The sequence below is a fragment of the Notamacropus eugenii genome, chromosome 1 (assembly GCF_028372415.1).
Source record: "Notamacropus eugenii isolate mMacEug1 chromosome 1, mMacEug1.pri_v2, whole genome shotgun sequence".
Taxonomy (NCBI): Eukaryota; Metazoa; Chordata; class Mammalia; order Diprotodontia; family Macropodidae; genus Notamacropus; species Notamacropus eugenii.
The window spans coordinates 567,296,065-567,320,353 of NC_092872.1; the positions used below are offsets into that span (position 1 = coordinate 567,296,065).

At 38.7% G+C, this 24,289-nt stretch overlaps 1 protein-coding gene and 1 long non-coding RNA gene across 4 annotated transcripts in view; one reads left to right on the top strand and one right to left on the bottom strand.

The window, feature by feature from the left end:
- The window catches only part of LOC140520429 (uncharacterized), a 119,018-nt gene extending 111,659 nt beyond the window's left edge, over nucleotides 1-7,359 (bottom strand). The window contains exons 1-2 of one of the 2 annotated variants that reach the window (XR_011972498.1): nucleotides 7,233-7,340; nucleotides 665-774 (exon numbers count right to left, since the gene is read on the bottom strand). This is a non-coding gene — a long non-coding RNA (uncharacterized lncRNA). Of the gene's footprint in view, nucleotides 1-664; nucleotides 775-7,232 lie in introns of both variants that reach the window. The other variant, XR_011972499.1, reaches the window with a different exon arrangement.
- A 490-nt stretch (nucleotides 7,360-7,849) lies between these two features.
- CLN8 (CLN8 transmembrane ER and ERGIC protein) lies at nucleotides 7,850-23,158 on the top strand. 2 transcript variants are annotated; one of them, XM_072634358.1, is made up of 3 exons: nucleotides 7,850-8,041; nucleotides 16,602-17,252; nucleotides 20,263-23,158. In XM_072634358.1, exons 2-3 carry the CDS (start codon nucleotides 16,710-16,712, stop codon nucleotides 20,584-20,586), a joined length of 867 nt encoding a protein of 288 aa, XP_072490459.1. In that variant the 5' UTR covers nucleotides 7,850-8,041; nucleotides 16,602-16,709; the 3' UTR covers nucleotides 20,587-23,158. The 2 variants fall into 2 exon arrangements, with proteins under 2 accessions (XP_072490459.1, XP_072490460.1); XM_072634359.1 differs by lacking the exon at nucleotides 7,850-8,041 and adding an exon at nucleotides 8,104-8,252 and having other exon boundaries at nucleotides 20,263-21,359.
- Nucleotides 23,159-24,289: the final 1,131 nt, after the last annotated feature.

The window sequence follows — 24,289 nt, forward strand, 5'->3', positions numbered from 1 at the left end:
CTGACATGAAATGGCTGAGGAAGCAGTACAGCTTATATAGGCAGATCATAATTACATATGCCAGCCTCAGAGTTATGATCAACAAAGATTCTGGTGCCCTGCTGATTGCTTTAGACCTTAAACCAGGACAATTCAATTTATAAAGTTGATATGCAGTAGTGCTCATCACCAAAGATCTTATCCCTGTTTTTTTTGAATGCATGTTAGAATGTTTTGAGGTTTGTTGTTTGTTTTTTTCTCCCAGAAAAACAAACAGAAATGCTAACTCAAGATGGTGAGGGGCAACAAGGTGGCACAGTGAATACAGCGCTGGGCCTTGAGTCAGAAAGACCTAGGTTCAAATCAGGCCTAGATACTTAGTAGCTGTATGACTGTGGGCAAGTCACTTAACCCTGTTTCCCTCAGTTTCCTCAGATGTAAAATGAGCTGGATAAGAAACTGGCCAACCACTCTAGTATCTTTACCAAGAAAATCTCAAATGGAGGCACAAGGAGTCAGACACGACTGAAATGATTCAACAACAATAGCAATGGTGATGCTAGATGAAAGGTCCATCTAAGTTTCCAGTTGTCATTTTTCTGCCACACCTTCTTTACCCTTCCACCAAACTGAGCAGAACCATAATTTAAATCTAAAAGGTCCCAGGGGAAGGGAAGGGACTTACCCTGCAGCCCACATGTAAATGGCAAAGCTGAGATTCAAATTCTGACCTTCTGACTTCTGATCATACCATACTATTATCTTCCTTAAGTCAGGAGCACCTCATCGTTTTTGCTAGTTGAAGCAGAGGAAATATATTATCAGCAATTTGCTGTCAACAGGAAATACACTGAAAGTTCAAATATTTAACCATATTAACTATTTGAAAAGTCCCTATGCTAAGGTGTGATAACTTCTGTTCTCATTTATATCATTCACTATTTGGAACAGTATTGTATAGTGGAAAGAATGCTGAAATTAGAGGTAACTAAAATTCTGGCTTGTTGTGTGACTTTAATAACACCTTCATATCTCTGAGCTTTGGTTTCTTCTTCTCTAAAATAGGGATAATGATACTGAGTGAAATGGCAATTTGAGGAGCAAGTCTGGTGCTCCTATATCAACTCTGAACTGATATATAACTAACTGAAATGTAACTATCTACCTCCCAGCGGTGCTGTGAAGTTCAAATAAGACAGAGTGTTATATATTATTAGGTGCTCTTGTTCAATTGTTTCAGTCATGTCTGACTTCGTTTGAGGTTTTCTTGTCAAGGATTACTGGAGTGGTTTGCCACTTCCTTCTCCAGCTCATTTTACATCTGAGGAAACTGAGGCAAATAGGGTATAAATGACTTGCTCAAGGTCACATAGCTAGTATATGAGGTCTGATTTGAACTTGGAACTCAAGATGAGTCTTCCTGATTCCAACTCCAGTACTCTATTCACCATGCTACCTAGCTGCCCCATGAAGTGCTCATCTGAGCATAATTTATTTATTCCCTTTGTATTATGAAGAAATCTTATTTTTTTATGGGAAAATATGAAGGAAGCAAGAAAAAAATGAGGAAAACATGAAAGAAATGAATAAACATTCTCTAAATATCACAATCTTCACTCATGTTATATATTATATATAAGGTGTTTTTAAAATTTTTTTTATTTTTAATTAATTTGAATTTTGAATACTTCATCAAATATTCCTTCATTTTCACCATTCAAATAACACTTTGCTTAGTGCCAACACTTTGCTTAGTAGCTTAGTTGAAAGCTACTCCTTACTAAGATGGTGTATACTAGCTAGAGCTAGTTTGTCTGCAGCTCAAATTGGCATAGCTGCAAGCAACCTTCTGAAACAGATTTCTCCAGGACTAGCCTATTTCTCTAAGGCTACTCATTCTTTACAATCAAATACAGATTATCATTTATCTCTGTGTTTATTAACCACTTGCCAGGGCTTCCTGTAGCTTAATACTTAGGGCCCAGTAAAGAGAACTTAGTCCTCTTCCTTTGTTAAAATCCTGTTTTAACAATATTGACAAAAACAGGGAAAAAATGCTTCATTAAAGTCAAGTTATATCTAAGGATATACTCATAATTACAGTGTGAAGAAATACCACGGGCTGAACCAGAGTGGCATGAGGCTGAAAGTGGGCTTCTCTTTAGTGGAGATCCTCAGGGAAAGGTTAGTTGGCCCCTTGTCCAAGATCAATTAATCAACCTACGAGCTAACAAGAATTTATTAAGCACCTATTATATGCCAGGGACTAGAAGGAAAAGAAAGAAGGAAGCAAGAGAAAAGGAGGAGGAGGAATACAAGAAGAAGAAGAAGAAGGAGAAGGAGGAGGAGGAAGAGGAGGAGGAGAAGAAGAAGAAAAAGAAGAAGGAGAAGGAGGAGAAGGAAGAAGGCGAAGGAGAAGAAGAAGGAGAGGGAGAAGGAGAAGGAGAAGGAGAAGGAGAAGGAGAAGGAGGAGAAAGGAGAAGAAGAAATCATAACCATCTCTGGTTCCAAGAAGTTTATATTCTAGTCAAACCTCTGAAGCCACTATACTCCTGGATGCCACTGAATAAAATCAAAATGTATTTGGAAATATTGAACAAAATGAATAAAATTAAACCTAGATAACATTACATTTGAAAACTAAGTTAATATGTGGCCCCCTGGGATCTTTCTATATGGTTTTTGTGACACATCCCCTTCCCTTTTCTGTTTGACACTACACTGGAAAAGGTAACATGTACCTACCTATCTAAATAAGTAAATATAAAAAACATATTTACAAACCAAGTACATATAAATTATAGCATTTTTAAATGTCACATTATATAATTACATTGTAATACATATAGAGAGAATATATGCAAAATTTTAAAATACAAGGTCAAGAGGAAAGACACTAGCATTAGGGGCCCCTTGGCAGGACTGGGAGGAAAAGTCATGAAAGATTTCATATACATGGTAGAGTCTTAATGAAGGGGGATATAAAGGGATTTGGAGATAGAGGAGGGAGTTCATAATCATAAATAGTCTCAATTTTCTCAGTAAAAATATTAATTTCTTAAAGCAAAGGGAATAAATAATTTATATATAAATTAGTACTCTGGTATATAAAGCACTTTACATAATGAACTTATTTATAAAATATGGACAATAATAGTGCCTGCACCCAAGGTTGTTGTGAAGATCAAATGAGATAATATTCACGTAGCACTCTGCAAACTTCAAAGTACTACATAAGTGCTGCTATCATTATCATTATTATCATGACTACTGGAAAAGCTGAAGGAATGGGAGTTATGGAAAACTTGAGGAGAGGCGTAAAATAAATTCAGTAGATTATGTGGTAGGAAATGAATTCGAAAGAAGGAAGAAAAGGTTGCTGCAATGACGGTCCAGTTGCGATTAGAAAACCAAATTTGTAGTATATGTACAAGCATATTAAAACAGAACCTTTTCAGTTTCTCTAGAAATATGAAGAAGTAATATTTCTCTCATCCATAAAGACTAGCATATGTTGGGGAATTCTCTGCACCTCCTGGGAGATGAATACTTGCCAGCAGCAAAGACTATGGATCATAGATAGGAGGCCAAACAGAAAGTTAAGAGGTATATTAGCATACTAAAGAATCTTCTCTCCCTTTTTAGCAAATTAATATTTTTAGGGTACAGCTACAATTTTTATAACCTTTCAAACCCACTAATCAGCAGCATTCTGCAGCAACTTAGAAAAGTTAAGTATTTTGTAGGAGGAATAGGAGGGAATCAGTTAAGGCAGAAATGGGGAGCATTTGAAATTCAAGTGCCAAGATTTACTATATAATAACAAAAAAGGAGAAATGGGAAAGAAGTCAAATATTTTTATAATTGTGAAAGAAGTTCTTTTAGGCAAAATTGCAAGTCTCTTATCCAAGAATAGCAAGTACTTATAACAACAGTAGATGAGACCATCGTCTTTACCACCTTCTTTCATAGGGGTTGGATAGTTTCTAATATTAGAACCTAACCACCAAGTGGTTAGGGAATTTTTACATTGTTAGTTCACATAGCCGCCACAGAATAATTGTGGTTCCTTTTTTTGCCTCACTGACACACATACCATTCCATGTCAAGTTTTAGTACCTTTGCCTGGGCTCTCCCCCAGACAGATAGATGTGGAAGGTTTTGTTGGATTCATCCAGTCAATCAACAGATCAATTAATAAACATTTATTAAGCACCAACAAATGTGCCAGGCACTGTGTTAAGTAGTGAGGATGCTACTAGAGGCAGAAAGACAGCTCCAAGAAGTTCACAATCATTAGGTTAGGGGAAGATAATATGCAATATATATATATATATAGCAAGCTAGGATAGGTAGGATAAGTAAGAGGATAAGTAAATGATTTCAAAAGGGAAAGCATTAGAATTAAGAAGAGTTGGGAAAGGCTTCCTGAAAAAAAAAGAAGTCAGAGCAACGAGGAGAGATGAGGAGGGAGAACACTGCAGGCACAGGGGACATCCAGAGAAAATAGTGAAGAGTGGGGTGTTGGTATTTTGAGCCGTGCTGACAAGCTTCAGCTCCAAAACTTCTAAGCAAGGGAAACCCAGCAGCCGCCTTTGTGTCACATTTCTCTTTGGTTCAGTTCTAATAGGAAGTTTTTACTAACAACAAATTTAAATTTCCTTTAAAGAACTTCTCGTGGCCCCTTCCAAGGTAGGGAAACAAACCTAAATTCCTCTTCCACAGGACTGGCCTACAAATATTTGAATACAGCTTTTAAATGTCTCCCATTCTCCCCTCCCCTTGCAAAACTTCTTTTAACCAGGCTAAACGTTCACAAAGCTCCTTTCCAATTCAGCTCTCATATACAAAAGGCCTCCCCCACTATTTCCTCTTCTATCCTTACAGGAACTGCTGATCCCTTCCCTTCCTAGTACTATGGTCCTAAGTCTAGCTAAAACAAATCTGACTATCCATCCTCCAAAATATATTTATCTAGGCTTCTCCTTCAACAACAAATACACCCAAAAATCATATAAAAAACTAAAATGATAGATGTGTCCACATTTTCTAAACTCTTCAGCACCTTTAGGGTGACCCTGAAATAATTAGTGATACCCTGAAGGTTGAAAAATTATAAAAAGGTTAAATCCAACCACAGAAATTCAAAACAGAGCATGTTATGTCCGGGTTTAGCAAAAACAAAAGGCTGAAGTGTAGGACTTTTGCTAAAGGCTGGAGTATGAACTAAATAAATCTCATTATAAAAAGAATGAATGATAAAAACACTCCTTCCTAGGTGAGCACCCTCCCAAGTAGGCAGACCCTTAGGAGAGTGGATTAAAGTACAATCTAATCTAAACACTAAATTAAGTAGCATTTATTAAACTTTACTATCTTTAGAAGTTGTGATACAAAGAAAGTCTTCAAGTAGAAGATAAGATTTTAGCTAGGATTTGAATGAAGCCTGAGAAGCAAAAAGGCAGAGATGAGTTCCAGACACCTGAAACAGTGAAAATGTTCCTCTGGAGATGGAATGTCTTCACCCCTGGTCTAGTCTGAGGAACAGCCAGTGTCAGTGTATCACAGAGGATAGGGGGGAGGGGTACGTGTGAGATTTGGGGGAAAAGGTTAAGATGTAAGAAGTCTGGACAGCTGAGGGCTGGGGAGTGGCACAAATTATGAAGGGCTTTGAACACGACAAGATTTTATATTTGATCCTGCAGGTGATAGCCCTTAGATATACTTATTAAATAGAAGGGTTGATATGTTCATACATGTGCTTTTTAAATATCACTTTGACAGATAAATGAAGAATGGCAAGTAATGGGAAAGGATTCATGCCCAGGAGACCAACCAGCAGTCTATGATAGTCTAGGCCTGCAGTAATGAGAACCTGGACCTAGGTAGTGGCAGAAATCTAGGAGAGAAGTGTTGCTATGGTAACATCAACCGCTTGGCACTTGGCAACAATTTGGATCTGGGAAGAAAAGTGGAGAGTGAGAAGTAGAGAGTAACACCTAGGCAGCAAGCCTGGATGACTAGGGGAATGGATGGTGCTATTCTTCATAGTCATAGGGAAATTTGGAAGCAGAGGGTGAGGGTTTTGGGGAAAACATAATAAATTCAGTTTTGGATACGTTGATGAGTTTAAGATGTCTACAAGACATCCAGTTCAAAACGTCCCATAGGCTGGAAAAAACTGGGTGACACTGCATGCCAGCCCCATATCCAGATTTAGGCACTTCCCCATTTGGGCAGTCCAGGAACTCAGCTATAAATTCCTATACCCTTACTTACCTAGTGTATTTATCCCATAGTTATTTGGGGGACCAATTAGCACACAATTCCTGCATAACAACTTACTCTGATTAGTAATAAGGAATATGCAATTGGCTTGAGTTTCTCTTGTGTTGTAGAAGAAGCAACAAAAGGTGGTGGATCTGAGTTCTATCCTATTCCAACCATTACTAGCTTTGGTAAATTGTTCAAACTGAATGGACTGGAGAGCTGGGAATGATACCTGCCATCCATACCCCACAGGGACGCTGGGAGAATCAGTAAAATATTAGCCCTAAAGTACTTAGGACCACTTAATAAAAGGCTATATAAATACACATTTCTATTATCAATAAAACACTCTGTAAATGTTTTGGAGGCAGCACCTTATAGCGAAAAGGGCACTGGATTTCTAAGAGGACCTGGGTTCAAACTTCAGTTTTACTACTGAATACCACATCACTCGGCCACTCTGGGACTCGAAAACTGAGGAGGGTGGTCTGGCCCTGTAGAAGATCTCCGAGGTTTCTTCCCACTCCAAACGTAAGACCCTATAAACACTAACTACACAAATGGGGAGCTACACATGTAATATATAATACGTAATACATATTCTATATAATACGTAATATATTATATAAAATTTATATATAAAACATGTTATATATAAAATATATTCGATATCATATATTATATATGAAAGATATTACACATTATATACAAATCCCTCGGGATCTGGGCATCGGATAATGGGCGAAGAGACCTTGGAACCTAAATCCGCAGCGCAAACAGCCTCCAGAACAGAAGCCAGGTTTCATGGGCTCAGGTCTCCCCTCCCCCACTGCTCGCTCACACCTCCTCTCAGGGCCCTCCCCCGAGGTCTCCCATCAGCCCGTGACAAGGAGGAGGCCTTTCCTTAAAAAAAGGCCCTGTGCTGGAGAACAGCTCCTAGAACTCTAACCGTGCTGCCGCCGCGCAGGCGGGCCGGCACTTACTGGAGCGGTTTGTCACTTCCTTCCCCAGCTCATTTTCCAGAGGAGGACGCTAGGGCACACAGGTTGAGGTGACTTGCCCCGGCTCACCCAGGCCGCCTTCCCGCCAATGCCGGCGCTCCGTGAGCGCGCCCCCTGGCGGCCCGAGCTCTGCCTCGCACTACCTGTGTGCCTACTCTGGGCCTCCCTTTCAGGCTGGATGCGGCTTCGCAGGCCCCTGGCTCTGGAGCTGGGAGGGACCTCGGGGCCGACCAGTCCAATCTCTTCATCGCCAGACTGGGTTTTAACCGGGCCTTTGCCACTTACGGAACTATGCGATCCTCAGGCAAATCGCTCCCATTTCCCGGGCCCCATTTTCCTTTCTAGTAAAATAGGGGGACTAAAGTGGGAGATTTCTAAGGTCCCTTCTACCTCCACGCTAGAACCCTAGGAGCTCAAAGGCCCCTTCCGGGCTAGTCTTACAGGATGGACGCTGAATTCCACATTTTCGCCCTCAAGATCCTCTCGAGCACTTGGTACAGTCCAGTTCCTCCCTGGCTCCTCCCCCCCAGCCCCGTGCAGGAATGGCCCGGGCCGGGCTGGGCCGGACGTCACGTGGGTGGGGTGCCTCACGAGTGTCTGAGTCTCCGTGGCTCCTCCCTCCTCCCCCCGCCCCCGCCTCCCCCGCCCCCGAGCAGGTACTGCTGCGTAGGTCCGGGGAGACTGGCGTGACTGCCGGCCCCGGGATCGCGGTGATCTTGCAGGTTTGCGTTTGGGTGCAGGTGCTGAGGGGGCCCCGAAGGCTTGCAGAGAACTGAGGCCCGCGAAACCAAGTGAGTAAGCCCTGGAAACAGTGGGGGTGGGGGTGGCGGAGTCCTATCGTGCAGAAAGAGACGGGCAGGTGAGGGCGGCGCGGCCACCGCACCTGGCGCGCCCCGGTCCGCCGGCCTTGTGGCTCCACCTCGCCGTGTTTTAGAGGAGACCGCCCCCCATCGCGCTCCCACCCTTAACTTGTCCTGCAGCCTGGAGATGCCCCTGAACCCAGTAAGTGCACGGCGGGGGCAAAGGGGATGATCTCGGATCGATCCCGAGCCTGTGGTTTTCCTGCGTCTCTAAAGGGAATGGGTGCATTGGATCCCTAAGTAGTGCACTTGATGTTGTCCATTTGTATACAGTTTGTATCCAAAATACGTCTCCCCCACCCCACCCCCGGACCTTGGGATGAATTTTTATTGTCCTGGAAGGTCCATGGGAATGGGACTGATCTTCGATCTGGAGGCATGAGGGTTGCAGCTTTGGTTCCTGGGTCCATATCTACAGAGTCAGCTGCTTTGTGGACTGTGGGAAAGGGCGAATGGATAGACCTTGCCGGGGTCTCAAGCTTTGAAGCTTGTAGATTCCAAAATGGGGGAAAAGGGATTTATAGCTAAGAGTTGGGAAAATAAAAATCCATTTAATACTTTTGAGCGTCCGCATGACCCTCCTTTTCGCTAAGCCTCAGTTTCCCTAAAATCTACATGATCTGAGTCCCTTTCGGCTCTGATTCCAATACAGTTTGACAAAAAGCACCTACTATGTGTGAGGCCCTGTGGCAGGTGTAGTCTAGTAAAGATGAAAGAATAACCCAGGTCTTGCCTTCTTTCTACTTGGATCTTACTTCTTGGGGAAAATGATCCATACATACACAAATGTATTGGGGGGCGAAGAGGAGACTCATGCAACAGGTTCTGGGAAAATTTGAAGTTTATTGCTTTCTCCTAAGTATGGGACAGGGGGGAAGGCTCCCCATTTCTACTTACTTTGAGTGTAAACCTCAAGCCCTTTTCTTTAAAAGAGAATGATTATTGAAGACTATGCCAGTGGAGCTCAGTATTTGGTCAGTTACCTGTGACATTCTCAGAGGAGCAGCTTAAGGTCAGAAAAGTACATGACCAAACAAGGTTCCCACTTTAGGATAGATGGTTACTTGGTTGGTTGGTTGGTTGGTGTCCTTCCGCTCTCAAAGAGGACCAAAGTGACATCATCATGCTAAAGTGAAGTTTCAGTGTGTTCAACTGTGGCTGATCAGACCAATATAAGCTTGGAATGCTCTACCACAGATTGGACACAGATAGTTCATGTGAATATTTGGGGTGGTTACTCCAAATCTGAGCGTACTTTATGATAGTAGATTTAGTTCTGGAGAGGGAAAGCTAGAGATTATCAAATTCAGACCTTTTAATTTACAGATGAGGAAACCAAAGCACCCAGCAACATGAATTAACTTGCCTAAGATCCTACAGCTAGTGAGTGAAAGAACTGGGATTTGAATCACAGGTCTCATGAGTCCAAAATCAGTGAGGGATTTTTGCTCTGTACTTTTCAGTACATGAATCATTTAAGTATGAAGTCAAAGTCAGCTCATGAGCTGGTAATTAACAATGTTTTGTCAAGAAACCTGTTTCCAACCTTGGTATAGTAGCGAGAGCCCTGACGTGGCAGTCAGTAGACCTGGGTACTAGTTCTGCCTATGCGACTTATTTCATCTGTGATGTGGGAGATTTGTAGGGTTATAGATTCAGAACTGTAAGAGAACTTGTCAGTTAAGCATGTATTATAATGCCAGGGAATGTGTTCTGTACTGGGGATACAAAGAGAACTGAAATAGCCCTTATTTTTGAGACACTTGCATTCCATGGAGGTAGGTAACATGTACACATAAAAATGCATGGTTATTACTCGTAATTGGAAGAGGATCAAAAGGAAGTGACATTTGAGGTATATTTTGAAAGGATTCTGAAAGGTGATACTGAGGAGGGCATATATGTCATGCCAGATTTGCCACAGAGGGAACTTGGGCCTAGAGAAGTAATGTGTTTAAGGTCATGCAGGCAGTAAGTAGAAGATAAAAAGCAGGTCTTCTGATTTCAATACACATTTGCTTCATCTGTCTGGTTTCAGTAGATCCTAGAATGACAGACAGAAAGGGCTTTTGATCCATCTCCTGGATAGGTGGGGAAACATCTCCGAGAACTGAAGTGGTTTTCTCAAATTCATATATTTAGTCTGGTTAAGAGAATATTATATAAAGAAAAATGTATTTAGGATCAGAAGGCCTGGGTTTAAATCCCAGTTCCAACACTAATGTAGCTATGTACCCAACGACAAGTCACTTAAACTTTTTGAGGCTCACTTTCTTTACCTGTGAAGTAGAGATGAGTGGCAGTCTTGGTGTCCATACACATGTTGGACTGTGTGACTGTGGACAAGTCACTTAACCACTCAGTGCTCTATGCAACTCTCCAAGACTGTAAGTTGCAGAGAAGATGCAGACTTCCTTTATGTCAGGAATTTCTTCATCCACTAGTTCCTCTGCAGCTGAAACCACAGGGATAGACCCTTGTTCCTTATCCCAAATATAATAGTTTTTGTATCAGCCTGTTTTCTATCCTGACAGGATACCATACATGCAGTACCTAGAACATAACATGTACGTAATAAATGCTTGCTGAATGAATTCTGATGAATAATTTGTAATCCAATGTTTTAAACTTTCCAAATAAATCATAAGAATATATTAAGCACTCTGCTAAGGTGGGCAGATAGGTGGTACAGTGGATAGAGCACTGGGCTTGAAGTCAGAAAGGCTCTGTTTTCCTGATCAGTTGTGGCCTCAGACACTTAACTAGTTGAGTGACCCTGGGCAAGTCACTTAACTCTGTTTGCCTAGGTTCCTTTTTGTAAAATGACCAGGAGAAGGAAATGGTAAGACCCTCCAGTATCTTTGTCAAGAAAACCCCAAAATGGGATCATGGAGAGTTAAGGCCACTGAAAAGGATGAACAATCATGGTAGGCAAGACAAATGAAAACTGTCCCTGCCCTCAGATAGATTATAATAATGTAATGTACATAATAGCCTTGTGAGAAAATTAGGGCAGGAAATAGTCTACCAATTTTACAGATGGAGAAACTGGAAGGCACAGCTAGTAACTTAAATGAGATTGAACTCAGATTAACTTCAAGACCAGAGTACTTTGTACTATTGTATTGCTTTAACACATTTCAGGGAGCAAATCACCCTAGGCAAACCTCCTTTAAACTTGAGCTACACTCAAGAAGTGATAAGGGTTGAATAAATCCATATCTGGAGGGCCATGCTGTAATAGGCAAGTGTTCTTGACAGATACTTAACATGGGCTTTCTAAACTTTTTTATAAGTTAATTTTCGAGTGTACCTTAAGATTTTTAAGAGTACTAGAGGTGATATAGTATGAATGACCTAAATCTCCTTCAGGTGATGAAATGACTGACCTTCCTTCTTTGCATTTGGGGAGAAAAGGTCCGTTGTGTTTTGGATTAAAATATTGAAGTCATAAAATCTAGAGCTAGAAAGAGGCTTGTGAAAGATGCATGTACTCTTAATTTTCCTTAATTCAGACATTAAACTGTTAAACAGATTGAGAGAATCATCAGATTTTAAAGCTAGAAAGATCATTTGAAATTGATGAAGATGGGAAAATAGTGTATCACTACCTTTTCACTGATGATCAACCAATCAATCAATTGTTAAGTGCCTACTATGTTAGAGGCACTGTTCTAAGGGTTGATGATCAGAGAACTGTGTTTCAATATAGAATGGCTTTACTTTTAAATGACTTACTGCATTTGTCACTAAACCATTTTGACTAGGCCTCCTATTAGCCATAAAAGAAACTCCAAGCACATTCTATGTAGTCACAGAATTTCCTTCTCATCACAATCTACTATAATTCCATCTCTCCCTATGCCTCACTCTTCTTTTACCTAATCTTCATCCTCATAACCTCCAACCCTTCCAGCTCTTAGTATTTGCTCCAGTTGTAACAGGCAACTAGATGCCACAGTGGATTGAGTGCCTGGTCTAAATCAAGAAGATTCTTCTTCTTGAGTTCTAATCTGGCCTCAGACACTAACTGGGACCTTGGGCAAGTCATTTAACCTTCTTTGCCTCAGGTACTCATCTGTAAAATGACCTTGAGAGGGAAATGGCAAACCACTCTTTGCCAAGAAAACCCCAAGTGGGATCACTGAGTCAAGCGCAACAGAGCAACAGGCTGTAATTTCTGCTTCTGACCTCATTTTCCTCCCTTCTGTAGCATTCCCCCTGTATTTCCTCTCTTTTCAGACAGCCATTCCTTATAACTTTTTAATTGGAAGGATCAGGGAGAAGTTAAGCAAAATTAATGTAAAATTTTTCCAAAAACAATTTCTAGGCAGAGAACACTAACAATTGGAAGGGGGAAACCTGGACAGATTATGGATTGAGGGGCTTAATTTGAGCTTTGAAGGAAGTTGGAAATTCTGAGGTACAGGTAAGGCAGGGAAATACATTCCAGGCAGAGAGGATGAATCTTTATGAAGAAAGAGAAGAAAGAAAATCATGAAGATTATTTTGACTAATTGACCTTTGATATTTTAAACATACAACCAAGTGCTTATGGAAAATGGAAAGAAGACTTTCCACCAGAATCAAAGTGGGTATATTAGAAAGAGCACTAAACTGAGACACAGGGGTCATAGAGTCAATTCCTGGCTCTGTCACTACTACCTCAGTGGGTGACTTTAGCCAATAAAGTAAACAACTATGAAGTGCTTATTTGAGCAAAACCTTTTGCTAGGAGGTAGGAGAGATAGAAAGTATAGATAAGGCAGCTTGATGCAGGGAAATAGTTTCCAACATTTTCGAGTATAAGTTTTGTTTGGTCAAGACCTGATGCTGTGAGGCCCCAGATGCATGTCAATACCTCAATCTTTAATTTACACTCTTGGAGCATTGCCTAGAACTCTTGAGAAATTTTGATAGTCATACCTTCTGTGTGGATCAGAGGCAGAATGGAGTGCTTCCTGATTGTAATACCTACCCTCTCTTGCTGCGTTGTTTTTATTTGAGTATGAGGACCCTTTTTTAGTGTCAGAAAATTCCAGATACCCCTTCCTCTCTTTGTCTCAGCCACTTCACTTGGTAGTAAATTGTAGTCTCTGAGAAAATACAGGAAGGCAAAAGATTTTTGTGCCTTGTCTATTTTATTAATCACAACAGCATTTACTTACATCTGAAAAGTAGTGAGATATTTATACATATACATACATACATGCATGCATATATATGTGGAAGGAAATATTCAGTTTCTAGAAGGTCTAGGTATTTATTGAGTGTGAGATTTCATTAGACTTTTGGGTTGTTTTGCATTTTAAGAGACTGGATTTGTAATTAAAGAAATGAAAGTTTCAATTTTAGATCTACTTCCACTTTGAACTTGCTTCAGTATTTAGATTTCAGTTGCGACACGTGCAGGATTGCCACTTTCACCAACCTGTTGTGGGAAAGGCATCAAGTACTTCACAGCTCTATCAACCAGTAGGCAATTCTGGGTACTAAGAAGGAACATAGAACTAGACTTTAGCCAGAGGCTTCTGTAGGAAGGTGAGTTTTAGAGAGTTGTCACATGAAAGTTCTATTAAGCTGACATTTTCTTTTAATACCCACTGGGAGTTCAACATTATCAACACTCAAAAATATTTCTAACCAGTGCTATTTTGACTCAGTAGCAAGTAATTACTTAGCTGTATTTGGAGACTTTGCAAATGTTCATTTATGTCACTTCTTAACTGTTGTAGTGTCAATTCAGATGGAATTTAAAAATCTTTAAGATACAAAAATGATTCCTAGTTTGATTTGGTCAGTGAAACTATAGGCCTAATTTATTTTATTGTCCTGAAGTTAAATTTATTTATAACCTTTTCCCTAAAGACTTCATTTGAATTGATTTGAGAGGCTGGAAATATAAATGTACCAATCTAATTAACTAGGAAAACACATAAAGGGTTCCCAGAGAGAGGTATTGTAGTAAATCATAAGGGTGGTAAATAGTGCTATTGCAGAGTTAATATATACTTTTCCTTAGTAGTTGAAGTGTTGATTTGAATAAAAGGTGGAAACAGGTGACACATTAAATATAGAGTGATGGACCTAGAGTCAGGAATTTTTGTGGTTCAGTCATTTTCAGTAGTGTCCAACTCTTTGTGACCTATTTGGGGTTTTCTTGACAAAGTGGTTTGCCATTTCCTTCTCCACTTCATTTTACAGATGAGGAACTGAGGCAAAGAGGGTTAAATGACTTACCTGAGATCACACAGTAAGTGTCTGAGGCCAGATCTGAACTCATTTCTATATCCTGACTCCAGGCCAGATGTCTATCCACTGTGCCACTTAGCTGGTCAACCTTAAATCAGGTGATATTAAAATGGGGTCTGAACTTTTTTTTTCCAAAGATATCTTTATTTTTTTTTTTAAATATAAATAATGAATTTTTACTTTGGAGAAGTTTTCTATGTCATAAATATCCATTGTCAATTACAATATAAGACTTTTTGGTCTTTTCCAAATAATTTCAGTTCTCCTAGATTTGTGAACTTTTTTTTTAAATTTTACTACTATCTATCTCAATATAATTGTTTTATAATTCTGTGTATTTTATGCATTTGAAAACATCCTAAGAAAGAGCCCATAGGCTTCACTAAACTGCTAGCTACTTTCTCCAGAGTTGTCAATGATCTTTTCATTGCCAAGTCTGATGTAATTTTCTGTCTCCATTTTCCTTGACCTCTTCAGGCTTTGATACTGGCAGTCACCCTCTTCTCCTTGATACTTGTTTTCCTAACACTATACTTTCCTTGTTCTCTATCTCAATTTCCTTTTCTGAATCTTCATTCTTTTCATCATACCTACTAACTAATTCTGGTTTTATCCCAAGGTTTGTTGTTGGCCTTTTGCTCCCTCTATGCTATTTCTCTTGTTGATCTCATTATAGATTCAGTCATTATTTCCTTAAAGATGATTCTCTTGTTTCCAGTTGCCTCTTGGACATCTTGAACAGAATGTCACATAGACTTCTTAAAACTCAACATGTGCAAAACTAAACTTATTTTCCCTCACATTCTCTCCTCTTCCAAAATTTTCCTTATCACTGTCTAGGATACTACTAACCTTGGAGTTACTGAGGATGGCATCCTAGGTGTCATCCTCAACTCCTCACTGGCACCCCACTTCCCTTCTCTCCCCGATCCAATCTGTTGCCAAGTCCTATGGATTCTGCCTTCACAACATCTCTCCTGAAACTGCTGCCATCTTGGTGCAGACATATTATACCTACACTATTGCAGATACCTTCTGTTTGATTCCCCGACTCAAGTTTCTCCCATCTTTAGCCAGCTACCAGATGGCATTAAGGCATAGTTCTTACTTTGTCACACACATACCCCTCTGCTCCTCCTCAGTAAATTCCAATGGCTCCCTATAATGTCCAGGATCAAATATAAAATCCTGTTTGACTTTTAAAACCCTTCATATCATACCTTCCTCATTCACCCTTTCCAGACTTCTTATGCTTTATTTCCCTCCATGTACTCTGTTATCTAGAGACACTGACCTCCTTGCTGGAACAAGATATTTCAGTCCAGACTTGGTGCATTTTCATTGGCTAGTCAGCCTGCCCAGAATGCTTTCCCACACCCCTGCTTTTTGGCTGTCTGGATTCTTTTAAGACTGAATCCCATCTTCCAGAAACCTTTCCCTGTTCTTTTCATCCTACTGCCTTCCATTTGAAACTGTTCCCAGTTACTTTGTATATTTCTTGTTGGTGTATAGATGTTAACATGTTTTCTTCCATTAAACTGTGAGCTTCTTGAAACCAAGAACATTTTTGCCCTTTTAAAAAACAATATTAGAGACAGCTGGTGGTTCGATGGACAGAGTACTAGATTTGGAGTCAGGAAGGTCTGATCTTAATTCTCCCTCAGACGCTTACTAGCTGTGTGACTCCTGGACAAGCCAACCTTTCAGCCTTAGTTTCCTTATATCTAAAATAGGGATAGTATAGTACCTACCTCACAGAGTTGTAAGGATAAAATGAGAACACATATCACTTTGCAAACCTTAAAGTATAAATGCTACCTGTTACTATTGTTGTATTCCCAGTGCTTTGCACAATACCTGACACATAGTAAGTAAATGCTTGTTTCCTTCCTTTCCTCTTTGACCAGCCCTTACCAAAGGTTTGTAGAATCATGGGAAGAACTTCAAAGACTTTGAGTGAATTGAATAGTAAGCTCCTTGATGTCAAGGATTGTCTGATTTCTATATTTTTAAATTCAGCATTTAATGCTTATTGATTTATTAGACCTTAGATTGGGAGACCATCTAGTCCAACTGGTTAAGCATAAAATGAACTGACCTATTTGGGAATATGATTTTGCATTCCTTTTTTTTTTTTTAATAGAATGCTGTGGTATTTTAATGTCATCTGGAAAAACAGTAATACTGTGATCCAGATTCTACTTGGTTCATATTAGTGAACTATCTTTTCTTTTTTCAGATTAAAGAGAGACATATGAGGATCCCGGAAGCCGGAAAAGGAGGCATTGGCACTGGACTAAAAAGTGGTTGAACTATATAAGAGGCTGCTAAAATTTGAAGTAAAAAAATGGATCTTGAAAGTGACAATACAGCATCTAAAAGCATTTTTGACATGGACTATGCTTCATGGAAAATCCGCTTAACACTAGTGGTGGCCGGTTTTTTCTTCTACCTGGGTGTCTTTGTGGTCTGCCATCAACTGTCTTCCTGTCTTAATGCCACCTATCGATCTCTGGTAGCTAAGGAGAAGGTCTTCTGGAATCTTGCTGCCACCCGAGCAGTTTTTGGGGTTCAAAGCTCCATTGCTGGTCTGTGGGCTTTGCTTGTGGACCCTGTGCTTTCTGCTGATAAAGCACATTCACAGCAGAATTGGTGCTGGTTTAATATTGCAACTGCAACTGGCTTCTTTTTCTTTGAAAATGTGGCTGTTCATGTGTCAAATTTGGTTTTCTGGACATTTGACATGTTCTTAGTAGTCCATCATCTTTTTGCCTTTCTTGGATTTCTTGGGTTAGTGATTAATCCCAAAGTTGGCCACTATCTAGCCATGACAACCCTACTATTGGAGATGAGCACCCCTTTTACCTGTATCTCCTGGATGCTTTTAAAGGTAAGAGCTTCCTGTTGAAGACATGACACTTGTGCAACCTAGGGATGTCAGGATGGGTTGAATGGCACAGCAAGGATATTTAAAGAAAGGGGATAATTATAGAAGTTGCCATTTGTGTAGCTTTTTAAGGTAGATATACTACAGGTATTGTTAGCCCCATCCTTTAAATGAGGAAACAGAGTCAGAGAGAATAAGTTCCTTCATGCAAAATAGCACTACATTTGGAGTCAGATCCTGAGTTTGTATCTTGGCCCTGACACTTAGTAAATGTATGAAATGCAGAATAGTCACTTCACTTCTCTGTAAAGGGAGTCCTGCTATAACAAAAGCACTTTATAAAGCTTCAAACCCTATGCAAATTGTCATTCCGTGCTCTTGTTGTGGCTTAGATTCTAGGCTCTTTGGGAGAATAGTATACTTAGCAGTGTGTTTGCTTCTGTTTGATTCACTTTATGCCTAGAGTTCTATGAGAGGAGCAGCCTGAAATGGAAAGACTAAGAGAGTAGGAGTCAAAAAAATTATTATAATAGAACCAGCCTCTGAATTAAGATGTGAGTTCAAATCCAGATTTAGCTATTTTACTGCATTTGTTACCTTGGGATTCTTGCAACTTTGCCTTTCTAAGCCACAGTTTCCTTGTCTGTGAAGTGAAAGGATTATATTAGATTTTCTTAATTTTCTTCCAGCTCTAAAATTCTATAAACTTGTAATAAATAATTTAATATTTACGTATAAAGCTCTGGGAAATAATAAGCATGGATTGAAAGAATCCATATGTCTCTCTCAGCTCTAAATCTAGGTCTCTAAAATCTTCCATTTGAGATACCCAAACACACTCTCTGTCTGTCTCTCTCATACACACATACACACACACACACTCCCCTACTGAGATGAAATTATTTTGCATGATAAAGTTCATTAATTTTTATTAACTGATTAAGTACTTTAGTTTGACCATCTTGCCTGTTGTCTGCTTGTAATAGAATTCTTACCACCTCGCAAAACAGAGAAGTTATGGTTTTTAAATGAATCTTAATTGTTCCTACATTTGTTATTTTTGATGATTGTTGTAGAAATGGAAAGAACTTTAGAGGTCTTCTAATGCAGTTCTCTCCATCTTTTTATGGGCACAGAAATGGGAAAGTTAAGTGATTTGCCCCAGTTAGCATCATAGGTGGCAGGGTTGCAGATTTATCCCCCTTAGGGGCCACCCAATCCATAGATGAAAGGAATCCCTACTAAATCCTAACTTGGCCAGTGGTTGTCTAGCCCTCTGCTTGAAGACCTTCTAAGCACTTTGAAAAACATATATACATTATTTTGTTTTGATATCCAGACACTTACTCCCAGCAGTATCCCTCCCACTCCTTATCTCCCTCCCTCTGCATGGACACAAAGTACAATCCTTGAAAGAAGTTGCAGTTTCTTGTTGGCATTCTTGTCTTCTAATTACTCGTTCCTTTGACTCTTTAATTCATTTTGCTGCAGCCAAGGAGCTTTTGCTTATTGTCTGTTTTTTTTCCATCTGCTTATGAAACTACCTTGTACATTGTAGGTGTGTTGTGGATTCATAATAAGTTGAGAACCTAACAAAGTTGTATTTGTTGCCTGCCTTTGGCATGCTTGTTTCTTGTTGGTGACAACATCGATGGGTTTCTACCACAGGAGTAGAGGAGAGAGGATTTACTTCATTTGGATGCCAATTTGAAAGAAATCAAGGAAGAAGGCTGAAAATAATGCCAAAATGATACATTTAAAAAAATTATCTCTGGGCCTCCACCTTCATTACTTCAGACCTCCCTGTATATCTTCCCTATGTATTCAAAACTTGAGTTTTCTGATGTTCGCTTTCTTGCATCACACTGGTTGCTTCAGTGCTTTGTGTCAATCAGTCCCTCTTCATGACTGAGGTGATGGTTTTAAGAGATAGTTTAACCAAAAACTTTACCCTGAATTCAACTCAACCTTGAAGTGCTTTGAGTTTAGTTGGGCTCTTGAGACACATAAGCTGTCTTTTTTGGTTTTGTATCCCCAATACCTAGCATCCTGCCTTACATGGTAGGCTTGTGATACAGTGGGAGGAGTGTTGAATTTGGAGTTAAAGGTCTTGAATTTGAACTGTGACTCTGTTTATTTATCTGTATGACCTTGATCAAGACCTTAACCTTTTGGCTTCAGTTCTTAAGATGGTTAGACTAGTTGACGACTGTTCCCTCTGGTTCTAAGAGGTAATCTTTGAGAAGACAGGGTCATCTCTCCTTACCACAAGGAGAGTGGCAAGTGGAAGCTCAGCCAGGGCTTTGTTATCTAAATAACAAAACTGCTTTATAAAAATTTTATTCTTTACATCCTAGGACCAGTGTTACAGCAGAAGTCCACATTTTTATCAGCCTGAAGAGTCAGCATTAATTACTTAATCTAATTATGCAAAGCCAGTAACAAAACTCAAAAATTCTGAATAATTCATATAATTTTTGACTTTCCCTCTCATATACCCCCTCCACCCAGTCTGATGAGTTACCAAGTTTTGATTTTACCTATGTAGTAGCCATTTTACATCCACACTCTCTTCTTCATTAATTTGGCCATTACTCTATTTGAGACCCTCATCCCGTTTCACTTGAATTACTATAATAGCCTCTTAACTAAAGTCTACCTGCCTCCAGCTTCTTTTCTCTGTAAACCGTCCTTCATATTACATGCTGAATTACTTTCCTTAATTCAGAGGTTCTCACTGTGTCACTCAGAAACCCAGCTCCTGTTTGCATGTAAGATAAATTTCTTTATCATTTAAGAGCCTTTACAGTCTGGCCCCACTCTTTCCTTCAGACCTTTTTTTCACATTCTCTGTCACCAAATGTAAAAAATACAGAGACATTCTAGTCAAACTAGATAAACTTATGTTTTTTTTTCTCTTGCCTGCAAACTCCTGTCCCATTGCATGTGTATGAGTTAAATCTATAGGGAAAAATGTGTTGACAGAATAACATTTTATTTTCTTCCCTTGCAGGCTGGCTGGGCTGATTCTCTGTTTTGGAAGGTAAACCAGTGGTTGATGATACACATGTTTCATGGACGCATGTTTTTGACTTACCACATGTGGTGGGTATGTTTTCAGCACTGGGACGGCCTATTCAACGTTATGGCTCTTCCACACCTTTCACTTTTTCTTGTTGGACTGGCCCTCCTTACATTAATTATTAACCCATACTGGACACACAAGAAGACTCAGCAGCTGCTTAATCCAGTAGATTGGAACTTTGCACATTCAGGACCAAAAAATAGTCAGTCTGTAAAAGTGAATGGCCAGACTCTCCAAAGGAAGAGGCAATAATTTTGCTAGAACAACTAAGTGCCTGCTAAGAACTGGGAACTAAATGGGACACATAAGATGTGAAATTCTGAAAAAATTCTTTTTAAATCAGTAACCAGTGGTGAATAGGTTTTTTTTTTTTTGATTTTTGTATCATCTTGGTGTTCATTTTGAAGTAGCCATAAAGTATTTTGTTTTTGTTTTTAAACTTCAGTTTGCTTTTATAAGTGGATTTTGCACTGTAACAAGTTCTTTTGACTTCCAGAATTCGATGCACTAAATTTTACCCATGTTGGAGTCATTAATTGTAGTAGCGTTAAGAAATATGAGACATAGATCAAATTTTAAATTACTCCATAGATTTGTCTTTTCATGTAAGGAACTCTCAAATTGTGGATTAACTTTGAGTCAGCATTTATTTTCTGTTCTTGTTTTCATACAGTAATGTAATTTGTAGCCTTGTTTAATATTAGTTACATTTTTAAAGCTACATGTGTAACAGTGTCGCCTAGTGGCAGAATGATACATGAACCAACTGATTCTCCAAGGTTCAGATGACAAACCATGGAGAGAAATAATGGGCCTTAAAATGAAGGGGTTTTGTGGTGGAGTTGGAATTTCAAAGCAAATGTTTGAAAGAACTTCAGTGCATGTTAATAGATGTGAAAAGTTTCTGATTCATACATTTCAGCTAGGAATTTACACTCCAAAATAGGTCCTCATAGTTTAATAGTTTATATAAAATGCTCTGTACGATGTTCTGCAAGACACTGGACTAGTTTATTTTAGACGAATATATTTCTTCAGGTGAATTCTCCAAAGGAAGGCCAAATTGAGTAGTGATAATAATTAGCTGATGTTATAAATGAAATTAACTTTCATGTTTTTTGTAAGATATCTTTTTACTTCTTTGATGTAGAATGATTTTATTTTTTATTTGGGTTAAATACTCAGTGATTACTTATTGGAAAATGAATGCTGCTGCTGCAAGTAATTTCTCTGAGGTTTTTGTTTTTTAAGATTTTGATATCAGGGCTGCCTGTCAAAATTGTCAAAATAATAATTCCTTTATTTTTAGCAAGGCAATATGCTAAAAGTACTAATGTACTAAGAGTTAATTCTGGTTTACAGTTGTTTAAATGCCCATAGTCATTGATACATAGGAACTGAATCTGTGATTTCATTCATGTATGAAACTCTTTACTAATGCAGGTCAGCCCCTTCTCTACAATTTATAATCTTAGAGAATACCACAGAACACTGAAGTCACCTCATCAGTATGTCTGAGGCAGGACTTGAACCCAGGTCTTCCTGGCTCTGAGACCATATCTCTTCCATGATACCACACTGCCTCTTTTCCCTTAAACGTTTTATTATTTAAATGATATTATAACAGCTAAATGTAATCTTGTAATATTTTTAGCGTTTATTTTCTTGTTGAATTATATTTTTATATATACTTCAAGTACTTCAAAAATCCATTTTGTCAGTAGCAAAATCATTACACTGAGGCAGGTGTAGTCAGGAAGACACTTCACTAACTGTGTGATCCTGGGCAAATCACTTCACCTGTCTGCTTCAGTTTTCTCATCTATAAAATAGGGGAAATAATACCACCTATCTCCCAGGGTCATTGTAAAGATGATAACTTTAACATGCTATGTAAATACTATTTATTATTTGGTTAAAAATAACCTAGTTAGTCTTAATCCATATGATGCTTTGTGTTTCCAAACTTAACTTGGTTGATCTTAAGGTGACAAAATAGTCTGTCACCACCACAAAAGCAGCCTTTTCAGCATGTCCAGATGTGCCAGAGCTGGTGTTCCACTAACATAGCCTTTGAAACCTTAGGGTCATTGCCATACTGAGCCAAAACGTCAGAGGACCTTAATTAATGGAAGATGAATTGTTAGAAAAGAAGTTTTAAAATAATTTTATATGTATTTTTCACTATCCAAAGAGAGAATCTGATTCTGAAGGATTATCTCAAGAATTCTTGACTACATTTTTCTGTCTGTACTTGGTTACATAACTTTCTGTTCCTTTTGCTCATTTTAAAAAATACTTTAAAAATTCAAATCAAAGGAATTCAAAATTATTAAATGTATGGTTTTCAGACATTTTAAGATTTTCCAGGTTTCGTTTTGTAAAGACAATTTTATTGAAAAGCACTTTTACAATGCTTGCATAATAAGGCTAAATAAGAGAATATCTTAAATAATTTCAGCCTGTGGTATAATTGGGTAGGAATGTTCTAAATGTGTTTTTTAAAAGTGCTGCTTCAAACTCTGGAAGTCACTGGTGAAATTTTAGGTCAGTGTATATAAAACCTATTGATATCGGGTTGTTATTTTTTTAATGATTTAAGGTTTTAAAATCTAGAAGTCACTTAACACTATCAAAATACAAATTACTAACTGCCTACTCCTCAAATGACTTGAATATTTTCTGTGCAATTTATCCTTTGCAGTTGTTAATAGTATTAACATTCCCTTCAAAAGCAGGAAAATGAGACTTGCATTAGCAGTACCAAAAAGTGGAATCTCAGTTCGTATATGACAATAAATTAACTTTGCGATTCATCACAGAACTTTAGTTGTGGATATTTTATTTCTGAAAGATGAGAAAATGTGATATCTTGTAATAGAAAGGAACATCTTCAGCACCTCTCTGTGGTGAATTTACAGAAAGACAGAGACAGGAGTTTAATGAATATGAATGGATTACAACCTGCATCATTAGAGGGAACATTGAAGTTGATGACATCACAAATACACTTGATGTTTTAAACTTTTAAGATTTTAATATCTCACTTTTATTGGCCTCTTGTGTCCCAGGCACAGTGCTAAGTACTAGCTCACAGTATGCTATTGAAATATACAGGTATAGAGACTCCGGAGGTATGCATCTGAATCCCACTTTTCGTTTGTGCTGCCCTAGTGACCTTGGAGAGGTCACTTACCCTAATGGAACTCATACTACTTATGTAGAGGGCTGCTGTGGAGAAAGTGCTCTGTAGATCATAAAGTGCCTCAGAAATGTAAACAGTTGTTAGTATAAGACATAAAATTTTACAAAGTAAATAACCACTCCAGTAACTGCTGTGTTCTTTTAAAAACTTTATGGTTTCATTAATACTAATTTTCTTTAATGCTTAAGATTTCTAAAGAGATTTCCTTTCTAAAACCTTGTGAAGTACTTATGCAAGCCCTTTTCTCATTTAAATTGCCTTTCTTTTGTTTTTTTAATGATTGGCAAAGGAGGGAGCCCTTGGCCTAGTAGATCTAAGACAGTACTCATTCCCTTCCCCTTCTACTATGACTATCACTACTCTTCTTACTAAACTAATAATTATTATTATTTTAAAAGCCTCTTTGTAACAAATAAGTGACCCCAAACAAATCCATGTATTGGCAATGTCTGTAAAAGAATGATTCATTTTGTGTCTCTAGGCTCTCACATCTGCCAAGAGGGTGGAAAGCATGATTTCTCTTCTGGGGTCATGTTTGGTCATTGTGTTGATCATAGTTCTCTAATTTTTCACAGTTGTTTTTCTTTGCAGTGTATAATATTGTATTAATTAATACTATATGTATTATATATAATTAATAATTAATTTGCAATGTATATAATATTGTATCTGTGTACAGATATAATACAATAGAGGGGCAGCTAGGTGGTGCAGTGTATAGAGCACCAGTGCGCAGGAGTCAGGAGGACC

Excerpts from the sequence above, each read along its gene's own strand:
- CLN8 (XM_072634358.1), top strand. The coding sequence starts at position 16,710 with ATGGATCTTGAAAGTGACAATACAGCATCTAAAAGCATTTTTGACATG. Across the intron at positions 17,253-20,262 it reads TCTCCTGGATGCTTTTAAAG|GCTGGCTGGGCTGATTCTCT; the intron begins GTAAGAGCTTCC and ends CTTCCCTTGCAG.